Source organism: Callospermophilus lateralis, chromosome 7 (genome assembly GCF_048772815.1).
Source record: "Callospermophilus lateralis isolate mCalLat2 chromosome 7, mCalLat2.hap1, whole genome shotgun sequence".
NCBI lineage: Eukaryota > Metazoa > Chordata > Mammalia > Rodentia > Sciuridae > Callospermophilus > Callospermophilus lateralis.
In genome coordinates, this window is record NC_135311.1 from 432081 (window position 1) to 457495 (window position 25415).

Below are 25415 nucleotides of genomic sequence, written 5' to 3' on the forward strand. Positions count from 1 at the left end.
GGAAGATGCTTAGAAGTGCCAGCTCAGGAGTGAGAGCAAGGCACCTGGTCATGGATGACCTTCAGGGGAACAATGTGGGGAGTAAGGAGGAAGTTGGGAACACAGGGACTTGGGGAAGCAGAGGACGTAGGAACTTTGCCATAGACGTGCAGCAATGAAAGGGAGGAAAATAGGAGAGCACTGGTAAGGACGAGAAGATGGAATGAAAAGTCACCTTCTCTCCTCCAAGACAGGCCAGAGCCATGCTGTATAGTCAGTGGCAGAAACCACCATTTTGGGGCCTGCAACAATCAATTTCCACATAAAAACAACCTGGGATTTGAGCTCAAGTTCTGAGATCCAGACTGCCACATCGTTGTGTCCACAGAAGCAAAGCAGCCAGGTGATGTCACTGCTTTACCAGATCCCAGGGGGTTTTCACGCTCAGCCCTGTGACCTGTGTGTGCTGTCCACCTGATGACAGCCAAGCAGCCACGTCAGGTCTGTAGGTCTACTTAGAACTTGAAATCACCGTTGATTCACCACACCCTCCTTCCTTTGGCAGCTCTGTTAATACTTCAAGTAACCCTCCCCCAAATGATATAACTGATTGTTTTCTCAAGGAGCTTTTTCCTAACTTTTAAGTCCTAAACATAGCCTTTATACCGCCTTTATACACTTCCTTGAGTCTTCTCTCCTTTCCCATCCACATTAAACTGCTAGTGCTATTTCCCCATTCTGTTGTCACCACTATCATTCCCCTCTTATCACAATATAACCAGAATTCTCAAATTAACAAGACAAAACTAAATGTAGGAGAATATTGTTCTTATTAAGAATAAGTAGCATAGAATTTGGAGGGAAATGGATGGCATTAGAGCAGATTATGCTAAGTGAAGCCAGCCAATCCCTTAAAAACAAATGCCAAATGTCTTCTTTGATATAAGGAGAGTAACTAAGAACAGAGTAGGGACGAAGAGCATGAGAAGAAGAATAACATTAAACAGGGATGAGAGGTGGGAGGGAAAGGGAGAGAGAAGGGAAATTGCATGGAAATGGAAGGAGACCCTCAGGAGTATACAAAATTACATACCAGAGGAAGTGAGGGGAAAGGGAAAAAAAATAAGGGGGAGAAATGAATTACAGTAGAGGGGGTAGAGAGAGAAGAGGGGAGGGGAGGGGGGAGGGGGGATAGTAGAGGATAGGAAAGGCAGCAGAATACAACAGACACTAGTATGGCATTATGTAAATCAGTGGATGTGTAAACCAATGTGATTCTGCAATCTGTATACAGGGTAAAAATGGGAGTTCATAACCCACTTGAATCAAAGTGTGAAATATGATATATCAAGAACTATGTAATGTTTTGAACAACCAACAATAAAAATTGAAAAAAAGAGAATAAGTAGAAAAAGTTACATACATCTTCTTGGGAGAATTTCTTACCTTTTTGCCATTTCCTCTTGAGTCTTAGATATATCTGCCATCATTTCACTTTGTGAGGGCAATTTCTTTAGCCCTAAAGAGAAAAATTTAAAATTTAAGTGTGAATTACCTCAATAGAAACAATGATCCTATTAACAATTACTGTGCTATGGAGAATTCAAAGAAATATAGGATGATTTTCTATACTCAAAGAGATTACAGTTTGCTTGATCACTTGATCTTGCCATGACCAAAATATAATAAGTTGAGCATACCTCATCACAAAAACAGAAATCTTAAATGCTCCAAAACCTAACACTCTTTGAACATGGACAAAATGCCCCAAGTAGAAAATTCTACACATGACCTCATAATAAGTCATGTTAAAACACAGGCACAATTTTATTGTATAAAATTACCCTCTGGCTATATTGTGTAAGGTGTATATGAAAACTAAGTGAATTTCCTTTTTAGACTTGGGTTTCATCTCCAAGATAGTCATTATGTATATGCAGATATTCCAAAAATCTGAAAATATATTAAGTTCAAAATACCTCTGGTCCTAAGGAATATTCACTGGTATCAGTACGTGTAGTTTATTCTGCTTTGTCTTTGGAACATATTTACTGTACTCTGCCTTCCAACAAATACCTGCCTCCTCCCTAACATAGTCTTTGAATTGGTAAATTAAATTTGGACACAAGGAAATGACAAATGGCCTTAAAAGCAAATGAAAAATGGGGTACAAGGTCAAAAGGCAAGTCAGGTGTAGTGATGCATGCCTGTAATTCCAGCACTTGGGAGGCTGAAATTGGAGGATAACTTGGATCTAAAAGTTCAATCAGCCTGAGTGATATAGTAAAACCCCATCTCAAAAAAGGGAGGGGTGTAGAGGAACACCTGCACAGGTGTCTTAATACGAAAAGTATTTTATACAAGAGAGAATAAAGGAAGTAAACATAAACTCTAATCACATTTTATGCTAAAATCCTAAGGAAAATAACCTTCACCTTATAACCTCTTTTATTTGATAAGAGTTTGTGTGTGTCTGTGTGTGTGTGGGGGGTAAGGCCAAAGGAACTCATATACCCAATCTTGACAAATAAAATTTAAGCATTAATATAAAAACTGTTCCTGTACTATGATTTAAAACCAAGGACATGACTAGACAAAGGCAGAATCACATTTAAGTCCATATAAACAACTCTAGCTCAAACAATTAGCCTTTTGCCCAGATATATAGCCTTATGCCCAACCAGATATGGAGGCACTGTGCCATGTACAAAATTGAGCCACAATCCTAAAATGTTACTCTATAAAATTCTGGAATATAGAATTTCAGAATGGGAATGTGTCTTAGTACAATCCTTCTCTCTACAATACAATATCAAGTGGTCATCTCATTCTTCCTTAAAAGTATCTGGCCTTGCAGCTATTATGAAGACAAACACAATAAGTGTTGGCAAGGATGTGGGAGAAAAGGCACACTCATACACTGCTGATGGACTGCAAATTGGTGCAGCCAGTATAGAAAGCAGTCTGAAATTCCTTGGAAAACTTGGAATGGAACCACCATTTGACCCAGCTATCCCACTCCTCATTTTATACTCAAAGGACTTAAAAACAGCATACTACAGGGACATAACCACATCGATGTTTATAGTGGCACAATTCACAATAGCTAAACTGTGGAGCCAACCTAGATGACCTTCAGCGAATGAATGGATTAAAAATGTGGCATATACACACAATGGAATATTACTCAGCAATAAAATAGAATAAAATCATGGCATTTGCAGGTAAATGGATGCAACTGGAGAAGATAATGCTAAGTGAAGTTAGCCAATCCCAAAAACACAAATGCCAAGTGTTTTCTTTGATATAAGGAGGCTGATTCATAGTGGGGTAGGGAGAGGGAGCATGGGAGGAACAGACGAACTCTAGACAGGGCAGAGGTGTGGGAGGGGACAGGGGATTAGCAAGGATGGTGGAATGTGATAGACATCATTATCCAAAGTACATGTATGAAGACATGAATTGCTGTGAACATACTTTATATACAGAGATATGAAATATTGTTCTATATGTGTAATAAGAATTGTGATGCATTCCACTGTCATGTATTTTAAAAACAGAAGCAATTAAAAAGAAAAAGAAAAAAAAGATCTCTGGCCTTAGAGATCTCACTACCTGCTAAGGAGATGATATAACTGACTGATGTGGTTGCTGGAACATTATTTTTTGAACTGACCCCCAAATATACTTCTATGCAACTTTTATCATTGGAACTAGTTCTTCCTTCTGGAGCCACACAACTAAGTTTTGATACTTGACAGGACTTAAAATGTGAAAGCACCTGTCATGACTACTTTAAGTCTTCTCATTATCAGGCTGACCAGCACGGGTCCTACTATAACAGGTGTCATGTTCTCTGCCATTCTGGTGGCCCTTTTCTGTGCACACCTGATACGCCTCTGAAACACAGAAGTCAGAAATTCAACACTCGATGTTTTTTTAATGTGTTTTCTTAATTTACGGGAATCATGACTTACAGATCAACAAGGAAGCATGGGAATGCTTCCTTTGAAATTGATCACAGGGCTTTAGGATGCTCAAGAAGTACGTTTGAGAGCTGATTCCCAATGGCTTCTTACAGGGTACAGCCACAAGTTTGCAGTTACTAGCTGAAACTGCATGGAGGAGGAGGAGGCGGGGTCTATTTCTTGGTGGTGAGAGGCAGTCAGTTCATGAACTATTAAATTTGATGGGCAGATAAAGATATTTACAACATTCTGTGATGAAGTTCTCTTTGAATTTATTAACTTTCAGTGTTACCTTGTTTAGACACATATTGTATCATATTTCTTATCTTCCTCCTTCAAATCATGCTCCCTTTATATGGACAAAAAAGTCTTGTCTTTTTTTTTTTAATGTTAAGCTGATATTATGCAACCTTCAAGATTTCATTCCTTGGTTCTAGTTTGACTCTTTGCTCTAATAAGTAAGTCTAATTCTTATCCCATAGGTATCCCTTCAAATATTTGAAGGGAACTGTTAGGTCTCCCCCAGATCTTAACTTCTTTAGCCTAAACTTCTCCAGTAACTTCATTTGTATTTCAAATGATATGTTTTCACATTCCTTAAACCATTTTCTCTCTCCTTATTCAGTGAATTCCAGGTTCACTCTATAATGTCTTTAGGTGGTAGTCTGACCATTGAGAGAACTGTCACGAGGTTCTGAGACGGTGCTAGATTGAACGAAGCCTTTTGGAACCCTCCTCGCCCGCTGGCTCCTACTGAGCTTAAAGTTGTTTTCCCTCAGGTACTCCTGGCCAACACTCAAAGGGGGGACATGCAGGGACGCGGGGTAGAGGGATGTGAGGAGTTGAAAGTTGAGTATTTTATATTCTGGATTATGTCCTACCAGGTGTTAACTTATTGTATGAATTAAGTCGCACCATTTCTATATTTGACATTCTCTGTAATGAAAGATGAAATTCTTTTACTTCACAAATACTTACCAGTTGTCTAAAATTCAGATGAGTGGATTCTAATCTGAAGTACACATTGGAATCTTCTGGGGAACAATTTTGTGCCTGCCCCTCCCAGATTTACTGAATAAGTGTCACCATGGATGAGATCAAAGAATGCCTAAGCTGGGAAAATACCCAGGTGATTCTAAGGTATGTCTATGGTTATAATTACTACTTAGATACACTTAAAAATAAGTTTTCTGGTACTAAGTTTGTGCCAGATATTATGCAACCCTCAAGATTTTGGTCAAACATACTGCTATTTAAAAGCAAGCACAGAAACATAGTCAAACATCACCAAGTAATTAAGGAGTGAATTTTTATTGTCACTTGCCTTTAAATACTTGAGTGGCCCAGCGTCCTTGGAGCTCTGCAATCGGCATGATGGCTCCTAAGGGCTGAATCAAGCCTATGATTGCAAGAGTTGGCTTTTCTAGGTTGGGAGGGAAGACCTTTTTATATAGGGATATCTTATTTTTGACCACTTTGATAGAATCTTCCAGAAAAGGAAAGGCGAAGCTGTAGCCCGTGGCAAAGATAACAGCATCAATGTCATCCTCCCTAGAGCCGTCCTCAAATACGGCGGCTGTCTCTGAGAATTCCTTCACGTTTCCCTTCACCTTCACCAAGCCAGAGATGATGCGATTGGGCAGATCGTCATTCACTGTTGGATGCTGGCTCAGAGCTCTGGGAGTGGCATGAAGATGAAGAGAAGGAGGAATGAGAGGGACCAAGAGAGGGAAAGAAGGGGAGAGAGAAATAAACCCTGTAAGTAAATTTTTGCTTTGGTGGAGGTGGTTAAACAATAATATGTCAACGGTGTCCCCTCAGTTTACCCATGAAATTTGGAAAGTCCCACTTGACACCAGTTTTACTTTATATCAGCTTTTCAGGGCACAAGGCTGAACGGGCTGGACCCTGCAAGTCACTGAAGGGGAAGGTATTGGAGAAGTGAAGGATAAGAGTTTTTTGGAGGAGTGCATATGTGGTTGTTCATGTGATAGTAATGCTCCGTGGTGTCACAAGGCCACAGGCCAGTCGTTCCTGTCCACATATCAATCAGTCTGACAAAACTTGACTATTAATGTCCTGATCCATTTCTAATTCCAAAGAGGTAGACTTAGACTTTCATTTTCCAAACTGTGGAATAAATTACACATGTACAGCAAGTTAGAGTTCAAATTACATTTCCATGTATTAAGTTATTTGGCAGTCACATAAACTCTATGAAGGGTAGATGTCATTATCCAGGTTGTATAGATGAAGAAACTGAGGTCTAGAGAAGTGACTTGACCAATGTTCTACAGCCTAGGATTTTAGAATTTCTGTAAAAATAGTTTTCTATACTCTCTTGGGATACTTTGGACCTAGAGACAGCATGGAATAAGGGTATCAAAATAAATAAGTCAGGTTTCCAGGATCGTGGGTCTGTAAAAACAAGTCTTGATTCCTGAACCTTGGGTCAGCAGGCTCCGAGACCCCTCTCCCCACATCTTCCTGGCCTAACCTCAGGAGTGTCATGTGTCTTACGACGACACCCGACTACACCCGAGCTGTGGAAGTTAATTTGCTTGGATTCGAATGTTCAGGAAGATGGTGTTCTGCATTCCAGCCTCATGGCTTCATCTTTCTCTCTAACCTACTGCTTTTCACTAGCACGCCACCATCCACACAGTTGCCTAAGCCACAAAACTGTCTCCTGTCTGCTTACCAAACCTGCGTTCTTCCTCCCTTAAAAAAGAAGACTGCCTAGAAGAGTTTTGTCTACTAACTGTCTCACCTGAACAACACAGTTGTCTTTAGGGCTCCCCCATCTCCCCTCTATACCATTTGCCTTAGAATAAGAAGGGCAAATAAACATGATTTTAGGATCCTTGATTTAGAAAAGAAAAAAAAAGGTATAAAGAATATTGTTGGGTCAGGTGCAGTGACACATGCCTGGTCATTCTAAAATAGATTTATTATAGACTTATTATTACATCACTTGCTTGCTTAAATTTAACACGTCATTCACTTGAATGGATTTGCTGTCTTCATTCCAAACTTTTTTGTTTTTTCCCCTGCCAGGGATGAGGGCCGAACTCAGGGCCTCGTGCATTCTAGGCAAGCACTCTGCCACCGAGCTAAATCCTCAGCCCCCTATACTTTTTATTTAGCAGAGCATACAAAAGGTTTCATGCCTGATAGACCTAGAGATGTATCCAACTACTCTTCTAGCTTTGCCATATAGTCTAGCTATACCAGGCTATGTGCAGGTCTCAGGGCATAATGTGCCTTTTGCTATTCTAACATATTACAATTAGAATGCTACATGCTGACCCGATTTGCCTACCTTTTATTATTCAATAAAACTTCAATTTGTTTTGCAACTACAAAACATATTCATGCTTAAATAATTGAATGAAAAGTTGTTGGGGAACACTGTGTCCAAGTACCATCCCACTGATTAATTTCAAGGGGAAAACTATCTTTGTATTGGAGAAACCTGGTGCATGCCACTTTTTACACACAATCAAATTTAGCATCATTAATATGAAATAAACTGACATCATGTGGGTCCTGATGGGATTCTCCAAGAAGATAACATCCCTTAATGTAGTATATATGCCAAGATACAGTGCAACTCAAAATTTAGAGATAGTCTACAAAAACCATGCCTTAGAAAGAAGAAAGAGGAGGAGGAAGAGGAAATAGGAAGAGGAGAGGAGGAGGAAGAAAGAAGGAAGAAGAGGAGAAGGAGAATAAAAGTCCATGTTAAAAAAAATGAATGGCCAGGCATGGTGGCGCATGTCTATAATCCCAGTGACTCTAGAGGCTGAGGCAGAAGGACCACAAGTTAGAGGACGGCCTCAGCAACTTACTGAGACCTGTCTCAAAATAAAAAAATTAAAAGAATTAGGGATGTAGCTGAACAGTAAAGCACTCCTGGGTTCAATTCCTAGTATGCAAAAAAAAGGGAATAGAGAATTAGTATTTCAGATTAAAAAAGACATGACAACTAATGAAATTATGTGATTAACATTTTTTAGAATAGAAAAGACTTATTATAAAGAAGATTATTAGGTCGGTTGCAGTGGTGTACACCTGTAATCCCTTGGGAGGCTGAGGCAGGAGGATTTCAAGATCTAGGCCAGCCTCAGCAATTTAGCAAGGCCCTAAGCAACTTAGTGACACCCTGTATCAAAATAAAAAATAAAAAGGGCTGGGAAAAACTCAGTGATAAAGTGACCCTGGGTTCAATACCCAGTACCAAAATTAAAAAAGAAAATATTATTGGGATATCTGTAGAAATTTGAATATGCCAACATTTTAGAAAATTATTTTTATCAATGTTAAATTTCCCCAATGTGATCATTGTATTATGGCATGTAGGGGAATACCCTTTTTCTTGGGTATGTTTTAATGATTTTTACTTACTTTCAGAAAAAAGATATGTCCTTAAGTATGTGTATATACTACATATTGTTTGGATCTATCTTCCATGAGGGAAGAGATAAAAAGCAAATATAGCAAACTCTACGTCAGGTGAATCTACGTAAAAGATATGACTTTTCTGTAGACGTGAACATTTTCAAAAATGAAAGGCTGGAGAGAAAAGTCACGTAGAGTCAGTACACAGGAGGCTTTCTCATGACCCCTCTGTGTGAGAGCCCACCCTCCGCTCCCACTGCCTCCTGTGCATCTCTCTGTCATGTCCTCTTGTCTGTCTTTTCATTTGTATATTCAAGGTAAGACCATTTCTGAAGTCTTCCATCTGTTACTCATGTTGATCTTGGGCAAATGACTTAGTTTCTCTAAGTTTTGATTTTTTATGTCTGTAAAATGGATATAAAAATGGCATCGACCCATAGGGCCATTTGGAGGATTAAATGAGATTATACACACACACACACACACACACACACACACACACACACACTCATTACTGTGCTTAACTTTAAAATGTCTTTGAAAAAGGCAAGGTATTATTTTTATTATTATGTCTTTCTCTCTGTATTTCATGCCCAATATAATGCCTTGCTCACAACAAACAGGTGCTCCATGTTTGTTGACTGACTGAATGAGGCACTGCCCTCTACTACCTTTTTATTGTTGTTGGGCACCATATAAAAAAAACTGATACCTCACAGAATAAGGAAATGGCTAATGCCAATGAGAATGAGTCACACAAACTTTAGACCAGTAGGTCTTGGTCTTCTGTGGCTGATAAGGTGAAGTGGCATTTCAGATTCCCTGGTTTCCTTAATGTCTGGGTGGAGGTAGCTGTCAGCCTGAGTGAACAGTCCTTGGGCCTTGGCCTTGACCACCCCATTCCCATCTGAGCACATACCTGTGTTTAGGCTTCAGGCCAAACATTTCATGATCAAATCTTTGATTCAGACGTTTTTCCAAATATGCGTTTGTAAATGCTTGACCGCATATCTTTGATAAACGATGCTGAAGTCGAGAAAGGTGTGCCACATCAAAAGGATATCCATGGTCCGCTACGCGATTCAGGATCCACGCGCCTCTCCTGGTGCTGAGGAACACCTAAGCGTGGGAAACATCGTTTCCTGTTGTCATTCTGCCTCACACTCGGAAGCACGCTCCCTTTCTTCACCATTAAGTTCATACTCACTAGGGTGGCACTTTAGTTCTGTACAATCTTTTTAGAATCTTCCTTCCCCAACGCTGTCCTAGAACATGCCCTGCTGCTGTCCAGCACTGCACTTCTGTTCCCAGCCAACGCGCCCATTCTGTGTAAGATCCAGATCAAGTCTGCGTCCTCCATGAGAACCACACAGGAGACACTGACCTTTCAGGTAATGCTCTCTCCCTCTGAACTTCGCTAGCACTCACCACCTACAGACTCATTAAAAATCATGAATAGGGGCTGGGGCTGGGGCTCAGTGGCAGAGCACTTGCCTGGCATGTGTGAGGCACTGGGTTTGATTCTCTGCACCACAAACAAATAAAGTAAAGGTCCACTGACAACTAAATATATATAAAGTCATTCAACAGACCGGGTTGTCGGGAGCCATTCTCACACGTGACTGGGTGACTCCCGGTTAGGGTCTGAGGCGCTCTGGCTGTGTCGGAGCTTTCCCGGCCCTCTCCTGTTGAGAGAACCTGTCCGTGTGGGGGTGTAACTGACCACTGACCCCGAAGGCCCAATCACTGACCCTGACCTTGGAGTGCAGCCCCCCTTCAACCTTCATTGGATGGAATTCTCCCCTGAATTTCTTGCTCCCCAATAAAAGGCTACTCCCTGGTGTGCTCGCTCTCTCTCTCTCCTGTTAGCCCTGAGTAATCCTTGCTGCCCTGCCGGGCGGTTAGAGGAGAGAACCAGAGAGGGGAGCCATCTTGGACCTGGTCATAGAAAAAGGTAACTGAGTCTGTGTGTTTATTTCGATCTCACTAGCTAACTTTTATGCCAAGAACCTCATTAATGAAACCATTGCGCTGGCCGCGTGGTAGAATTGGCGCCCACGAGGGGGGCATTCTAGATTAGCTAGATTGAGTGGGAGCGCGTGCTATAAAGATAAAGAAAAAAGTAAAGATAAAGGAAGTGGTGACAATTTGGGTCACAAAAGGAAGTGGTGACAATTTGGGTCACAAAAGTACCTTAAGATATTGAAGGAAAGAGACGTTAAATTAATTAAAATGGGAAATTCAACTTCTACGGATAAGAAAATGTATCTGACTATTTTAGACAGTATAATTAATCAGAAAGGAAAACAGATAAAGAAAGCTCAGTTATTACAATTCTTAGAGATTGTAGGTAAATATTGTCCTTGGTTTTGTGAACAAGAATCTCCAAATTTACTTACTTGGGAGAAATTAGGAAGAAAGTTACAAAAGGTCTGTCTTTCTAATGAATTACCTGGAGGCATAGATAATATTCAGAGAACCTGGACGGCTTTGGAAGTTTGTCTTTTTAAATATATGGGCCAGAATTCGTGGCCCCCTGAGGACCTGCTAAAAGGCATTCAATGGGCCATCAAGTCTATTCAAATGAAAAATCCGCCTGAGGCTAAATTAATTCCTTTTCCCTTAAGCTGCATAAAAACAAAGGCGCTAGGGGCCAGGCCCAAAGTTAAAAATGTAAATTTAAACTTGCAAAATCAGGCTACTCCGCAGGGAGATTATAGAGAGCAACATCAGAGAGGAGATACCGCCGAGGTCCTAGAGAGCCCTCCAAGGGAGGTAGACAATCTTCCTGGAGAGGAAAATCTGGAAGAGGTTCCTAGAGGGGGCTCAGAGTTCTTCTCAGCCACGTGACTTAAAAGCCCAATTTCAAAATGGCGACAGCACAGAACCTTTACCAGCTAATCTATGGGGGAGAGATATTTTAACCAAAATGGGATTATTATTAGTTACTCCTAACTCTATAAGGTCAGTTGAGGAAGTTAGTCAGAGGTATTTTCCTGGAGATGATAAGGAGACCCTTCAGGAAGAGTATCTGTTTACAAACCAGTCTCCACGACAAAGATTAGTAAATACTCCAAGCCAAAATTTTTATTAGGGGCCCTGAGTACTTCCCCGATCCCTAAGACAGCTGAAAAAATCACCTGGCTCACAAAGGAGCCTATATGGATTTCTCAGTGGCCATCTCAGGGGAAAAGCTTAAAATAATTCATAGGTTAGTTGAGGAACAACTTCAGGCTGGTCATATAGAACCAACGTTTAGTCCTTGGAACAAACCTATTTTTGTTATTAAGAAAAAGTCAGGAAATTGGAGATTGCTGCAGGATTTAAGGGCAATAAATCATGCAATTCAGCCTATGGGATCCTTACAGCCAGGACTTCCCTCTCCCACAGCCATCCCTTTAAATTATAGCTTGATGGTAATAGATTTATTTTTGCCACAGCACATACTAAGGAAAATTCTCAAAATGTAATTTCTCATTGCCTAGCAGCTTTTTCTGTTTTAGGATGCCCTATGCAGATTAAACAGATAATGCTCCAGCTTATGTGAGCTCTTCTTTTCAAAAATTTTGTCAAGAGTTTAAAATTAATCATAAAACAGAAATTCCTTATAACCCCCAAGGTCAAGCCATTGTAGAACGAGCTCATTTATCTATTAAACTTCAATTACAAAAATTAAAAAGGGGGGATAAGCTTATGACTCCCCAAAATAGCCTTAATCATGCCTTGCTTGTTTTAAATTTTTTAAACTGTGACGCAGAAGGTCACACTGCTGCTGAGAGACAAATGTCTCCCTCAGTAACAGGCCCTTTAGGCAGAGTTTTGTGGAAAGATTTACAGACCGGTCAGTGGAAGGGCCCAGACCCGGTGCTTATATGGGGCAGAGGGCATGCTTGTATTTTCCCAGAAAATTCTTCTCATCCTATTTGGGTGCCTGAACGTGCTATCAGACATGGAAGAGATGGAACCCAGATTCAAGCGACTGAAGATCGACCCAGAGGAGCCCCCATCCAGAAGGAGGAGATATCGGAAAAGGATGAAGAAAGACCAGATTGACCCAGCCAAAAAGCTGATTTCATGGAAAGACGTAAAGAAGCTAACAACCCAGGCTTCCAGAATACTTTGAGACCTAGGAAAAAAGAGGACCCCAATGATGATGGTAGCAGCAGTAATTGCCCTACTGGGCTGTCAGGTAAAGGGGGATCAAGTAGACACTTACTGGACGTATTTCCTAGATCCACCCCTGGTACACCCAGCTGTGTGGACTGGAGAATCTATTCCAGTATTTACTAATGACTCATTCATGATGGGAGGATTTACAGATACTCATATTACTCCCAATCATGTGACTAGATTTAATTATTCTGGCTATAGTGCCCAATTACCCTTGTGTTGGTCCCACGATAAACATGCTGGCTGTCTGAAAGTATCATTCGAAGAAAAGACAGCGGTTGGTAGACCTAGAATGACAAATAATTCTATTTATGGAGATTTAAAACCTAATACTAGATCAGTAATTAAGATGGGACTTTCCCATAATAAGCCAGTCATTTCTGCAAAACCTCCACAGATACACCACTGTCCAAATAGTTCTACAATTGAGATTGGCACCTTTCCTAAATGGATGGATTGTATAAATCCCTTTCCTGTACAACATAAGGTGTCTAAAGATAGTGGGTATATTTTAGACTGGTCTCCAAAAATTGATAAGAGAAAATTACGAAGAAATTCTGCTATGACACCTGCAGGATTTGTTAGTAATATTTTGACTTATAGTAAAGGTGGTGTTCAAAAAGATATTTGGTGTTTAATTGCTGCCTCAGAATTCTTACATTTTACAGACAAACCCTTACCAAGATTTATTGGCAAGAACTGTAAAGAGGGATCTTGCTATGGCTTACGAGCTTGTGTCCAATCTCCTTATGTTTTAATTATTGGAAATGTAAAAGTTAAATGGATAGATGACAGATATATTGTTACTTGTAAAAAATGTAACCTAACCAATTGCATTACTAGGTATAATGGAGGAAAAGGAGTGCTGATACTTCATCAGCCCTCTTTTGTTTTATTACCTGCTAATATTTCAGAGCCATGGTATGCTGATGCTGGTTTACAAGTCTTACAGCAAATTCATGCCCAGCTGGCAAGACCTAAACATGCTATTGGTGTTATAATTGTTGGTGTTTTGGTGCTAGTCTCTTTTATTGCATCAACTGTCTCTGCGTCTCTGACATTGTCTCAGAATATTCAGCATGCAAAATTTCTTAATAATTTAGCTCAAAATACTTCCAAGGCTCTGCGTAATCAAGTAAATATTGATGAAAAGATTGAAACTAAATTAAACGCCTTAGAGGCAACTGTTATTGACATAGGTAATGAACTTTCAGCCTTAAAATTTAAAGAAAGGCTTAAATGCCATTCTAATTATAAGTATGTGTGTGTTACAGCTGCCAAGTACAATGCTTCTCTCTGGGATTGGGAGAAGGTTAAAAACCATTTGTTAGTATTTGGCAAAATAGTAATAATAGCTTGGATATTCTGGAACTTCATCACCATATCCAAGACATTCAAAATAATAGAGCTGATTTTTCAGATCCTTCTTCTTTGGCTAACCAAATATTGAAGGAGTTAAATGGATTCAACCCTGGAAATATTCTTAAACACTCGACCTGGTACATTATTGGATTATTCTCTTTGCTGCTAATTCTCTATTGCATTGTAATTGTAGGATGGCGAGTCTTCAGAACAAGAATGCAGAAACTCCGGAGAGTGAACCGCCGCCTCATTTTTGTGAAAAGAAAGGGGGAATATGTCAGGAGCCATTCTCACACGTGACTGGGTGACTCCCGGTTAGGGTCTGAGGCGCTCTGGCTGTGTCGGAGCTTTCCCGGCCCTCTCCTGTTGAGAGAACCTGTCCGTGTGGGGGTGTAACTGACCACTGACCCCAGAGGCCCAATCACTGACCCTGACCTTGGAGTGCAGCCCCCCCCTTCAACCTTCATTGGATGGAATTCTCCCCTGAATTTCTTGCTCCCCAATAAAAGGCTACTCCCTGGTGTGCTCGCTCTCTCTCTCTCTCCTGTTAGCCCTGAGTAATCCTTGCTGCCCTGCCGGGCGGTTAGAGGAGGGAACCAGAGAGGGGAGCCATCTCGGACCTGGTCATAGAAAAAGGTAACTGAGTCTGTGTGTTTATTTCGATCTCACTAGCTAACTTTTATGCCAAGAACCTCATTAATGAAACCATTGCGCTGGCCGCGTGGTAGAATTGGCGCCCACGAGGGGGGCATTCTAGATTAGCTAGATTGAGTGGGAGCGCGTGCTATAAAGATAAAGAAAAAAGTAAAGATAAAGGAAGTGGTGACAATTTGGGTCACAAAAGGAAGTGGTGACAATTTGGGTCACAAAAGTACCTTAAGATATTGAAGGAAAGAGACGTTAAATTAATTAAAATGGGAAATTCAACTTCTACGGATAAGAAAATGTATCTGACTATTTTAGACAGTATAATTAATCAGAAAGGAAAACAGATAAAGAAAGCTCAGTTATTACAATTCTTAGAGATTGTAGGTAAATATTGTCCTTGGTTTTGTGAACAAGAATCTCCAAATTTACTTACTTGGGAGAAATTAGGAAGAAAGTTACAAAAGGTCTGTCTTTCTAATGAATTACCTGGAGGCATAGATAATATTCAGAGAACCTGGACGGCTTTGGAAGTTTGTCTTTTTAAATATATGGGCCAGAATTCGTGGCCCCCTGAGGACCTGCTAAAAGGCATTCAATGGGCCATCAAGTCTATTCAAATGAAAAATCCGCCTGAGGCTAAATTAATTCCTTTTCCCTTAAGCTGCATAAAAACAAAGGCGCTAGGGGCCAGGCCCAAAGTTAAAAATGTAAATTTAAACTTGCAAAATCAGGCTACTCCGCAGGGAGATTATAGAGAGCAACATCAGAGAGGAGATACCGCCGAGGTCCTAGAGAGCCCTCCAAGGGAGGTAGACAATCTTCCTGGAGAGGAAAATCTGGAAGAGGTTCCTAGAGGGGGCTCAGAGTTCTTCTCAGCCACGTGACTTAAAAGCCCAATTTCAAAATGGCGACAGCACAGAACCTTTACCAGCTAATCTATGGGGGAGAGATATTTTAACCAAAATGGGATTATTATTAGTTACTCCTAACTCTATAAGGTCAGTTGAGGAAGTTAGTCAGAGGTATTTTCCTGGAGATGATAAGGAGACCCTTCAGGAAGAGTATCTGTTTACAAACCAGTCTCCACGACAAAGATTAGTAAATACTCCAAGCCAAAATTTTTATTAGGGGCCCTGAGTACTTCCCCGATCCCTAAGACAGCTGAAAAAATCACCTGGCTCACAAAGGAGCCTATATGGATTTCTCAGTGGCCATCTCAGGGGAAAAGCTTAAAATAATTCATAGGTTAGTTGAGGAACAACTTCAGGCTGGTCATATAGAACCAACGTTTAGTCCTTGGAACAAACCTATTTTTGTTATTAAGAAAAAGTCAGGAAATTGGAGATTGCTGCAGGATTTAAGGGCAATAAATCATGCAATTCAGCCTATGGGATCCTTACAGCCAGGACTTCCCTCTCCCACAGCCATCCCTTTAAATTATAGCTTGATGGTAATAGATTTATTTTTGCCACAGCACATACTAAGGAAAATTCTCAAAATGTAATTTCTCATTGCCTAGCAGCTTTTTCTGTTTTAGGATGCCCTATGCAGATTAAACAGATAATGCTCCAGCTTATGTGAGCTCTTCTTTTCAAAAATTTTGTCAAGAGTTTAAAATTAATCATAAAACAGAAATTCCTTATAACCCCCAAGGTCAAGCCATTGTAGAACGAGCTCATTTATCTATTAAACTTCAATTACAAAAATTAAAAAGGGGGGATAAGCTTATGACTCCCCAAAATAGCCTTAATCATGCCTTGCTTGTTTTAAATTTTTTAAACTGTGACGCAGAAGGTCACACTGCTGCTGAGAGACAAATGTCTCCCTCAGTAACAGGCCCTTTAGGCAGAGTTTTGTGGAAAGATTTACAGACCGGTCAGTGGAAGGGCCCAGACCCGGTGCTTATATGGGGCAGAGGGCATGCTTGTATTTTCCCAGAAAATTCTTCTCATCCTATTTGGGTGCCTGAACGTGCTATCAGACATGGAAGAGATGGAACCCAGATTCAAGCGACTGAAGATCGACCCAGAGGAGCCCCCATCCAGAAGGAGGAGATATCGGAAAAGGATGAAGAAAGACCAGATTGACCCAGCCAAAAAGCTGATTTCATGGAAAGACGTAAAGAAGCTAACAACCCAGGCTTCCAGAATACTTTGAGACCTAGGAAAAAAGAGGACCCCAATGATGATGGTAGCAGCAGTAATTGCCCTACTGGGCTGTCAGGTAAAGGGGGATCAAGTAGACACTTACTGGACGTATTTCCTAGATCCACCCCTGGTACACCCAGCTGTGTGGACTGGAGAATCTATTCCAGTATTTACTAATGACTCATTCATGATGGGAGGATTTACAGATACTCATATTACTCCCAATCATGTGACTAGATTTAATTATTCTGGCTATAGTGCCCAATTACCCTTGTGTTGGTCCCACGATAAACATGCTGGCTGTCTGAAAGTATCATTCGAAGAAAAGACAGCGGTTGGTAGACCTAGAATGACAAATAATTCTATTTATGGAGATTTAAAACCTAATACTAGATCAGTAATTAAGATGGGACTTTCCCATAATAAGCCAGTCATTTCTGCAAAACCTCCACAGATACACCACTGTCCAAATAGTTCTACAATTGAGATTGGCACCTTTCCTAAATGGATGGATTGTATAAATCCCTTTCCTGTACAACATAAGGTGTCTAAAGATAGTGGGTATATTTTAGACTGGTCTCCAAAAATTGATAAGAGAAAATTACGAAGAAATTCTGCTATGACACCTGCAGGATTTGTTAGTAATATTTTGACTTATAGTAAAGGTGGTGTTCAAAAAGATATTTGGTGTTTAATTGCTGCCTCAGAATTCTTACATTTTACAGACAAACCCTTACCAAGATTTATTGGCAAGAACTGTAAAGAGGGATCTTGCTATGGCTTACGAGCTTGTGTCCAATCTCCTTATGTTTTAATTATTGGAAATGTAAAAGTTAAATGGATAGATGACAGATATATTGTTACTTGTAAAAAATGTAACCTAACCAATTGCATTACTAGGTATAATGGAGGAAAAGGAGTGCTGATACTTCATCAGCCCTCTTTTGTTTTATTACCTGCTAATATTTCAGAGCCATGGTATGCTGATGCTGGTTTACAAGTCTTACAGCAAATTCATGCCCAGCTGGCAAGACCTAAACATGCTATTGGTGTTATAATTGTTGGTGTTTTGGTGCTAGTCTCTTTTATTGCATCAACTGTCTCTGCGTCTCTGACATTGTCTCAGAATATTCAGCATGCAAAATTTCTTAATAATTTAGCTCAAAATACTTCCAAGGCTCTGCGTAATCAAGTAAATATTGATGAAAAGATTGAAACTAAATTAAACGCCTTAGAGGCAACTGTTATTGACATAGGTAATGAACTTTCAGCCTTAAAATTTAAAGAAAGGCTTAAATGCCATTCTAATTATAAGTATGTGTGTGTTACAGCTGCCAAGTACAATGCTTCTCTCTGGGATTGGGAGAAGGTTAAAAACCATTTGTTAGTATTTGGCAAAATAGTAATAATAGCTTGGATATTCTGGAACTTCATCACCATATCCAAGACATTCAAAATAATAGAGCTGATTTTTCAGATCCTTCTTCTTTGGCTAACCAAATATTGAAGGAGTTAAATGGATTCAACCCTGGAAATATTCTTAAACACTCGACCTGGTACATTATTGGATTATTCTCTTTGCTGCTAATTCTCTATTGCATTGTAATTGTAGGATGGCGAGTCTTCAGAACAAGAATGCAGAAACTCCGGAGAGTGAACCGCCGCCTCATTTTTGTGAAAAGAAAGGGGGAATATGTCAGGAGCCATTCTCACACGTGACTGGGTGACTCCCGGTTAGGGTCTGAGGCGCTCTGGCTGTGTCGGAGCTTTCCCGGCCCTCTCCTGTTGAGAGAACCTGTCCGTGTGGGGGTGTAACTGACCACTGACCCCAGAGGCCCAATCACTGACCCTGACCTTGGAGTGCAGCCCCCCCCTTCAACCTTCATTGGATGGAATTCTCCCCTGAATTTCTTGCTCCCCAATAAAAGGCTACTCCCTGGTGTGCTCGCTCTCTCTCTCTCTCCTGTTAGCCCTGAGTAATCCTTGCTGCCCTGCCGGGCGGTTAGAGGAGGGAACCAGAGAGGGGAGCCATCTCGGACCTGGTCATAGAAAAAGGTAACTGAGTCTGTGTGTTTATTTCGATCTCACTAGCTAACTTTTATGCCAAGAACCTCATTAATGAAACCATTGCGCTGGCCACATGGTAGACCGGGTGCGGCGGCGTACACCTTCAATCCCAGTGGCTCAGGAGGCTGAGGCAGGAGGATGGTGAGTTCAAAGGTAGCCTCAGCAACTTAGGGAGGCCCTAAGCAACTCAGCAAGACCCTGTCTCTAAATAAAATAATAAAAGCTGGGGGGCTGGGTTGTAGCTCAGTGGTATAGCAATTGCCTTGCACGTGTGAGGCACTGGGTTTGATCCTCAGCACCACATAAAAATAAATAAAGTAAAAAGATATTGTGTCCATCTTTAAAAAAAAGGGGGGGGGGTGCTGGGGATGTGGCTCAGTGGTTAAGTGCCCCTGGGTTTGTGGCAGTCAAGCCCCAGTGGCTCCAGTTTGTAAGACCACCATGCCAAGTAGAAAGGTCATGCCTGGCACAAGGTGTTCTTTTCCTTTCGCTATAGAAATCCTTAAGAACACGGAACTACCTAATGGGGCTTTGCTTCTGTAACTGGGGTGGCCTGACTGCACTCTCCCATTTCTGTAACCTGGCTGGCTTTCATTGGCTGGATCCCCAACATCCCTGGTGCGGTTTTCAGGCTTAGAAGGAGTGCCCCTGCAATTGTCTGGGGCTGGTCAGGGGAACAGCTTTATGTTTGGTCAGTTGCTACTGGTGTGCTTCAATAAAGGCTTGATTCAATTATACATGAGTGGTCTGGAAGTCAGTTTATGAAACCCTGGGACAAAGCTTTAACTATAACAATGTGTGCATGTCCAACTATGGATCCCCTGTACAGTATGATTATAATGCACCCATTATGAAAGACCAAAGGTTGTATCTGTTTTAACTGTAACAGGTTCAATCCCCAGTACCCTCACCCCCAAAAAATCATGTGATGATAAAACTGAAAACAACTGCAGATCATTTAACCCAAAACTCCAGTCTTTTTGTCTTTGACATTGTTGCATTATTATGAACTATGATTTACCATTTATATCATTGATGTGAAACTTTCTGTGCTCATATCTGTCTCTCCAGTTGTGTCCAGTGGTGTTCTCCACAGGGGGAGGGTTAGCCTGCACCTCTCTCAGTCTCCCCAGCACATCATCATTACTTTCCTTTACTGAGACTTGTGACCTGTAATTCCGTATACTAAGTCCTTTGTATTCTTTTTTCTGAGGAGCTGGGGATCAAACTCAGGCCAAATGCATGCTTGACAAAGGCACTACCATTGAGCTACATCCTTAGCCCTTTTTAAAAAAAAAAAAAATTCTTATTTTACTTTGATATAGGGTCTCTCTAAGTTGTTCAGGTTGGCCTCAAATTTGCAAACCTCCTGCCTTAGCTTCCTGAGTAGCTGAAATTACAGGCATGAGACATGAGACACTAACCATTTTATAATGTTAACACAACAACCCCTTGAGGAAGCCAATATCATCCTCATTTTATGGGTGAGGGACATCAGGAAGATGAAAAATCTGCCGAAGATCATATAGCTATTAACAGGCAAACGGACATTTCAACGCACATCTGACCAATTCTAAATCCTGTTAAGAGATGTTCTATTGATTATTGAATAGGAGAAAATAAAGATTGCTAGTAGAACTACAGGAGATTGTTCAGTACTTCTTTGTTCTTTCCTGGCTAAATGTACATGTTCAGAACGGATTAAGGCTGATATTCAGTTACCTGGCAGAGGTATCAGGACATTTTCAACTTTACACAACCCCGGAAGAAGTTTCTGGTAAATAAATTTTTATGGTAAATAAGTATATTGTTTCATAGTCTTTATCTAAGCTCTCTTGTAAAAAGGCGCCTGTCTACAAAGTATGATTCTTTACTCCACACAGAGAGGAACCTTCAGCACTATCAGAGTTAGGTGCTTTCACGTGTCACAGTTGAAGTGCCTGCATGGTCTTGGGATCCACATGATTTAGGGTGAAGCTTATAGCCTTGTTTAAAAGGTTCCCTATTGATGAGACAGTTACAACACATCCATCCCAAGACTGCTGTGATGATTTTTATAGAAAAGTGTGGCATACCATAAACACTGAATAAATGCTTAATGGCTGTCATATTTATTTTAGCTTTTCCATCAATGCCTCACGCATACTAGGCAAGCACTCTACCACTTATTTTAAGCAAACAATATATTTATAAATCTGGTTTATAAGAAAAACATAAGGAAAATGGTTAAGTCAATATAATCGTGTATGAAATTAACCTGATGAGAAAGGAATGCTTTCACAAAATCATCATACCACAAGGATCATACCAAAATTTCCTTATGCACTGAAATTAATAGATCCACTTGCAAATTTTGACTCCCAAATTTTCTCTTAAACACATTTTAATATGTAAAGCAAAAAGCTAGAATTCAGCAATTAAATTTCTTCAGTTTGCATTAGTGCTGTGAGGGTTGCCCCCGCTATGCAGATGTGATTTTGCTATGTTTTCCCGGGGCTTTCTCACAAACATGGCTGCCTTATCTCCACACCCTGAATATTTTGTTCCTGGGACATTTTAATTCCACAATGCAGGTTAGATCAGCTCCCTTAGAAATGACCACTCAATAATCCAAGATATGAAAGAAGACTTTTGCATGGATCTCCACTACCTACACCGTACATCCTTCAACTACGTGTGTTTTTTTACTCTTTCTTGTATTAGAGAAGCATAGCATAATTAAAGTTGCTGAAGAACAACCAGGCATTTACCTATTGCTAATAAAGTTATGATTCAATGAAGATAAAAAAATTTAATAATGACATGCCTTTTTCTAGGATTTTACAGTGAAGACACTTTCTTCAAAGCTCAAAATCTATGATACAGAAACCAAAACAAACAAAACAAAAAACCAAGGAGATAGAACTTGCTTTGGAGTGACTCTCCTTCTGTGGTACCTAACTGCAGGCAACGGCTGGCACAAGCTGTCACATAAGCTACTACACAGACACTCTTTATGCTGATGTCGACATTGCTTTTGGAAAGATTAGATTGTTTCTTTTTTCCCCATTTGGGGGGCAAAAAGGAAACTCACCCACCATCGTGTTAGTGAAAAGTTTTCAATGACCACAGTGTGCTTCCCCCATGTGTATAAGAGCACATTTCTTCTGGCCCATGGACGATTCACACTGTCAATGTTGCATTCTCACAACCTCTTCCAGCAAATACTTGGCTTCATCAAAGCCAGGGAAAGGCTAACTGGGATTGTGAGTGCAACCTGAAGCCATGGACTGATTCCTTAGTATGAAGCCAAGTGAGTAATGGAACCCCAACCCTAACCGCGCCTCTCCAGTAGCATCCATCATAATGCCAACGGAGGCGTGAAACCAAGCCCTGTATTTGCCACTGGCACTAGTGGGCAAAGTGCAGCCGACCATACGCTGTGGGGCTATCTCCTTGATAAGTCTGCAGATAGAATGGCTCAAACCTGCTTGGCTGTGTGGCTAATCTCTACAGCCAGATCCCCTCCGGAATTCCCAATGCCAATTATGATGACTCTTTTTCCAGCAAATGCCTCGGGGTTTTTATAGTCTCGACTGTGGAAATACTGTCCTTTGAACTTCTCAATTCCTGCAAGAGAACAGAAAATAATTATTGGATGATAGTTTATAAGTTGGATATCATTTGTAAAATCTTTCTTTTGTAGAATTTAAAGTTGAAGCACATATTCTCCACATATTCTCCCTTTATTCAGCTACTTTTGTCTTCTTGAATACTTTGGCTTATTTTTTTTCTTCCATAGCCTTGGAATAGTAACTTGTGATTCCTGTATCATAAGTAGTTTGTATTTTGGATTTGTAGACCCACAGATTCAAACTGCTGCCATTCTCTGTTGTCTTTCATTCCCTTAGTTACATACTCCCACTTCAATTAGAGTACATATGTTTTTGTATACTCTAGGAGATACATAAAGTACGTTTTCTAAAAAAAAAGTGCAGGCCCCAAACTGAAACTAAATTATTCAAGCTTTCATTTAAGCATTAGAAACTCAATATCTGTTTGTTTCCTCAATCACTGAGAGATTCCATATCTGAGCCAATACTGGGTAAGAGCTCCACGCTCTTCTTTTTGATCCTAAGGAAGATGGTGGAATGAGATGGACATCATTACCCTAGGTACATGTGTGACTGCATGTGGTGGGATGCTACATCACATGCAACCAGAGAAATGAAAAGTCGTGCTGTACAATGAATCAACATGCATTCTGCTGTCATCTATACCTAATTAAAATAAATTAATTAATTAAAAATAAAAAAGAAAACCGAAGTCATTATGAAACAAAATACCATCATGTGCCACTTGAAAGAAATATATACATTCTGAAAATGTTACTGTGATTTTGGTCTCATCATTGTGAAAAAATCACAGAGGACTCACACAGCCCATATGGTACGGGCCAGTCCCTCAGTATAGCTTCTTGATGCCATCAAGACCCACAATACACAGGAGGCCTGTGAGGCTATGGCTGGTGACAGGGCAGACAGTTGTACAGTAAACTTTCCTAGAAGTAGTAGGAGCACACACTAAGAGAAAGGTGCAGCTCAGTAATACATAAACCATGACACAGTTGTTTGTCAGTATCACGTACCACACACGCAATTGTCTGGGCTGTGACCTTGCACAATGGGCCGCACACAGGGCTTTGTGCGTCAGTGTCACCACGGTGTGGCACTGGTTAGGATGCTACTCAGCAATAGAAGATTTCCAGTGCCTTATCATCTTATGGGATCATCATTCTACATGTACTCCAACCTTGACTGAAATGTCATTATGTGGTGGCATGATTGTTCACAGACCTCTAAACTCTAAAATCACCATTAACTCTAGTCCCCAAATGGCGATGATACAGGTTATTCCATCCTCAAGGGAACATGCCTAATGAGGGTCTTACTCCACCCCAAGGTAAAAATCACTCAGACCACAGCCCTTCTATTCCTCAGGGTCATAGGCCTGGCTCAAGGGTCACCTCCTTCCTGGAAGGTCACTCACCTGGAAAGCTTTCCAGGGGCAAGTGAGCGTTAGTGTGATGGCCAGTGCAAACCATGACTCCATCAAAGACATCAACCTCCTTTTTTCCTTCACACTCGGTGACCACCTCCCATTGTCCTGAAGTAGAGAAATCAGGCCGCTTCTTCACACTGCACACCGTGGTCTGAAAGAACAGTGACACACACCGGGCACTTAACCACAGCCTGTACAGTGGATATCAGCCCTGACATGGCTTTTCCTGCAGAATGTCACACCACGGGCTGACACCACAGTGCCATCTCATCATTAGGGTCCTTGCAGGAATATCTGATTTTCATACTCCACAAAGAACAGCCTTGTTTGGGGCCGTGGTCTGAGTGAGAAACCATAAGGCAAACAAAGTAAGCAGAGGTGACAGTCCAATGTACTCTCCTCTGCTTCCAGAAAAGTAGAAATTGGTAGGACTCTTCATCTCTACCTTGAGGCATGGTAGCACCTGGATAAAGCCTGGATTTCTCCTGTACTTCTGTGGCACTCTGCACTAAACCCCTGTCCCCCTATCCCCAGACTCCCCAAACTCTCTGATGTCTTCTTACTCCCAAGTCCTGTTCTCTTTGGCTAGACCTAAACTTGTGACTATGAGGCTACCTTTCCTGTTAGAGCAGGAACCTATCTCAGTGGCTCTTATTTTTTGTAAAGGAGTCTCTGCCTTCTAAATATGCCCACTTCACAAGTTATTCTAAAGAAATAGGTTGTGAGATAGGTTGTCAGTGGAATAATTTTTAGCTTTTCAAAAAAAATGAATAAATAAATACAGGTGACTCTGCCCAGCCAGGGAAACATCAAGAACACATTCCAGTGTGCTTCTAGGGTCTGGCTACGATGTCTTGGTGACTGATAGAAGCACTGTCTAGGTTCAACCGCCCTGTTCCATTTCCAGTCCCTGCCATGTGTTTTTACACAAGCTGGTGCTTCTAGTTGGTCACCCTTTTATTCCTTCTTCATCTGAAGACTCCTTCCTACTGAAGACTTGGCTTGGACACTGTCTTCTCCAAAAATCTTTCCTGGAACTTGACTCCTCCCCCTTCTGAGCTGCAGGTGTAGCCTCCATGGTACCTGTCACTTGGTTTGTTCCTTCTATGTATAGTAATAATTTCCTTCATTTTTCTGCATCCTTGATATAGACTGTTAAGTTACTTATGGCTTCTGTCTTTGCATCATCACTGCTTAGTACAGTGACAAACTTGTTCAAGAAGTGTCACCTAAACAAGTGAAGAGAGGCACCACTGGGCTATGAATAACTGGCTTTGGAAATTGTCACCAGACGTTGCCACTTTGTATTGTTGCTAAACATAAAAAGGTGGAAGGTTTGGACTCTGGGCCAGGTGATATAACATGGCCATGGTTATGAACTACGGGAAAGTCACAGCAGACTTTAGAGAAGGAAGGGACCTCATACAGTACAATCATCTTCTTTCACAGAAAAGAGAATCAAGATAATTCAAGTTACTTGTCTTAGGTCACTAATGAGGGGCAAGAACAAGGGCCAGAATTCAGGACTTTGTTTCCCACTTCAGTGTTCTACTCTCTCCACCCGATTCAACTCCTTTGCTTCCTCAATAACTTCCCAGTCACTAAGTACTTCACCAGGTTGCTGTGATGATCA

At 40.9% G+C, this 25415-nt stretch overlaps 1 protein-coding gene across 6 annotated transcripts in view; it reads right to left on the reverse strand.

The window, feature by feature from the left end:
- The window catches only part of LOC143641873 (flavin-containing monooxygenase 5), a 52201-nt gene that overhangs the window by 3845 nt on the left and 22941 nt on the right, over window positions 1–25415 (reverse strand). For 5 of the 6 annotated variants that reach the window (XM_077109808.1, XM_077109804.1, XM_077109807.1 and 2 more), the window contains 5 exons: window positions 23771–23933; window positions 22209–22351; window positions 9268–9467; window positions 5272–5624; window positions 1426–1498 (listed from right to left, as the gene is read on the reverse strand). In XM_077109808.1, coding sequence (XP_076965923.1) covers window positions 1426–1498; window positions 5272–5624; window positions 9268–9467; window positions 22209–22351; window positions 23771–23933 — 932 coding nt within the window. Of the gene's footprint in view, window positions 1–1425; window positions 1499–5271; window positions 5625–8535; window positions 8753–9267; window positions 9468–22208; window positions 22352–23770; window positions 23934–25415 lie in introns of those variants that run through there. The other variant, XM_077109810.1, reaches the window with a different exon arrangement.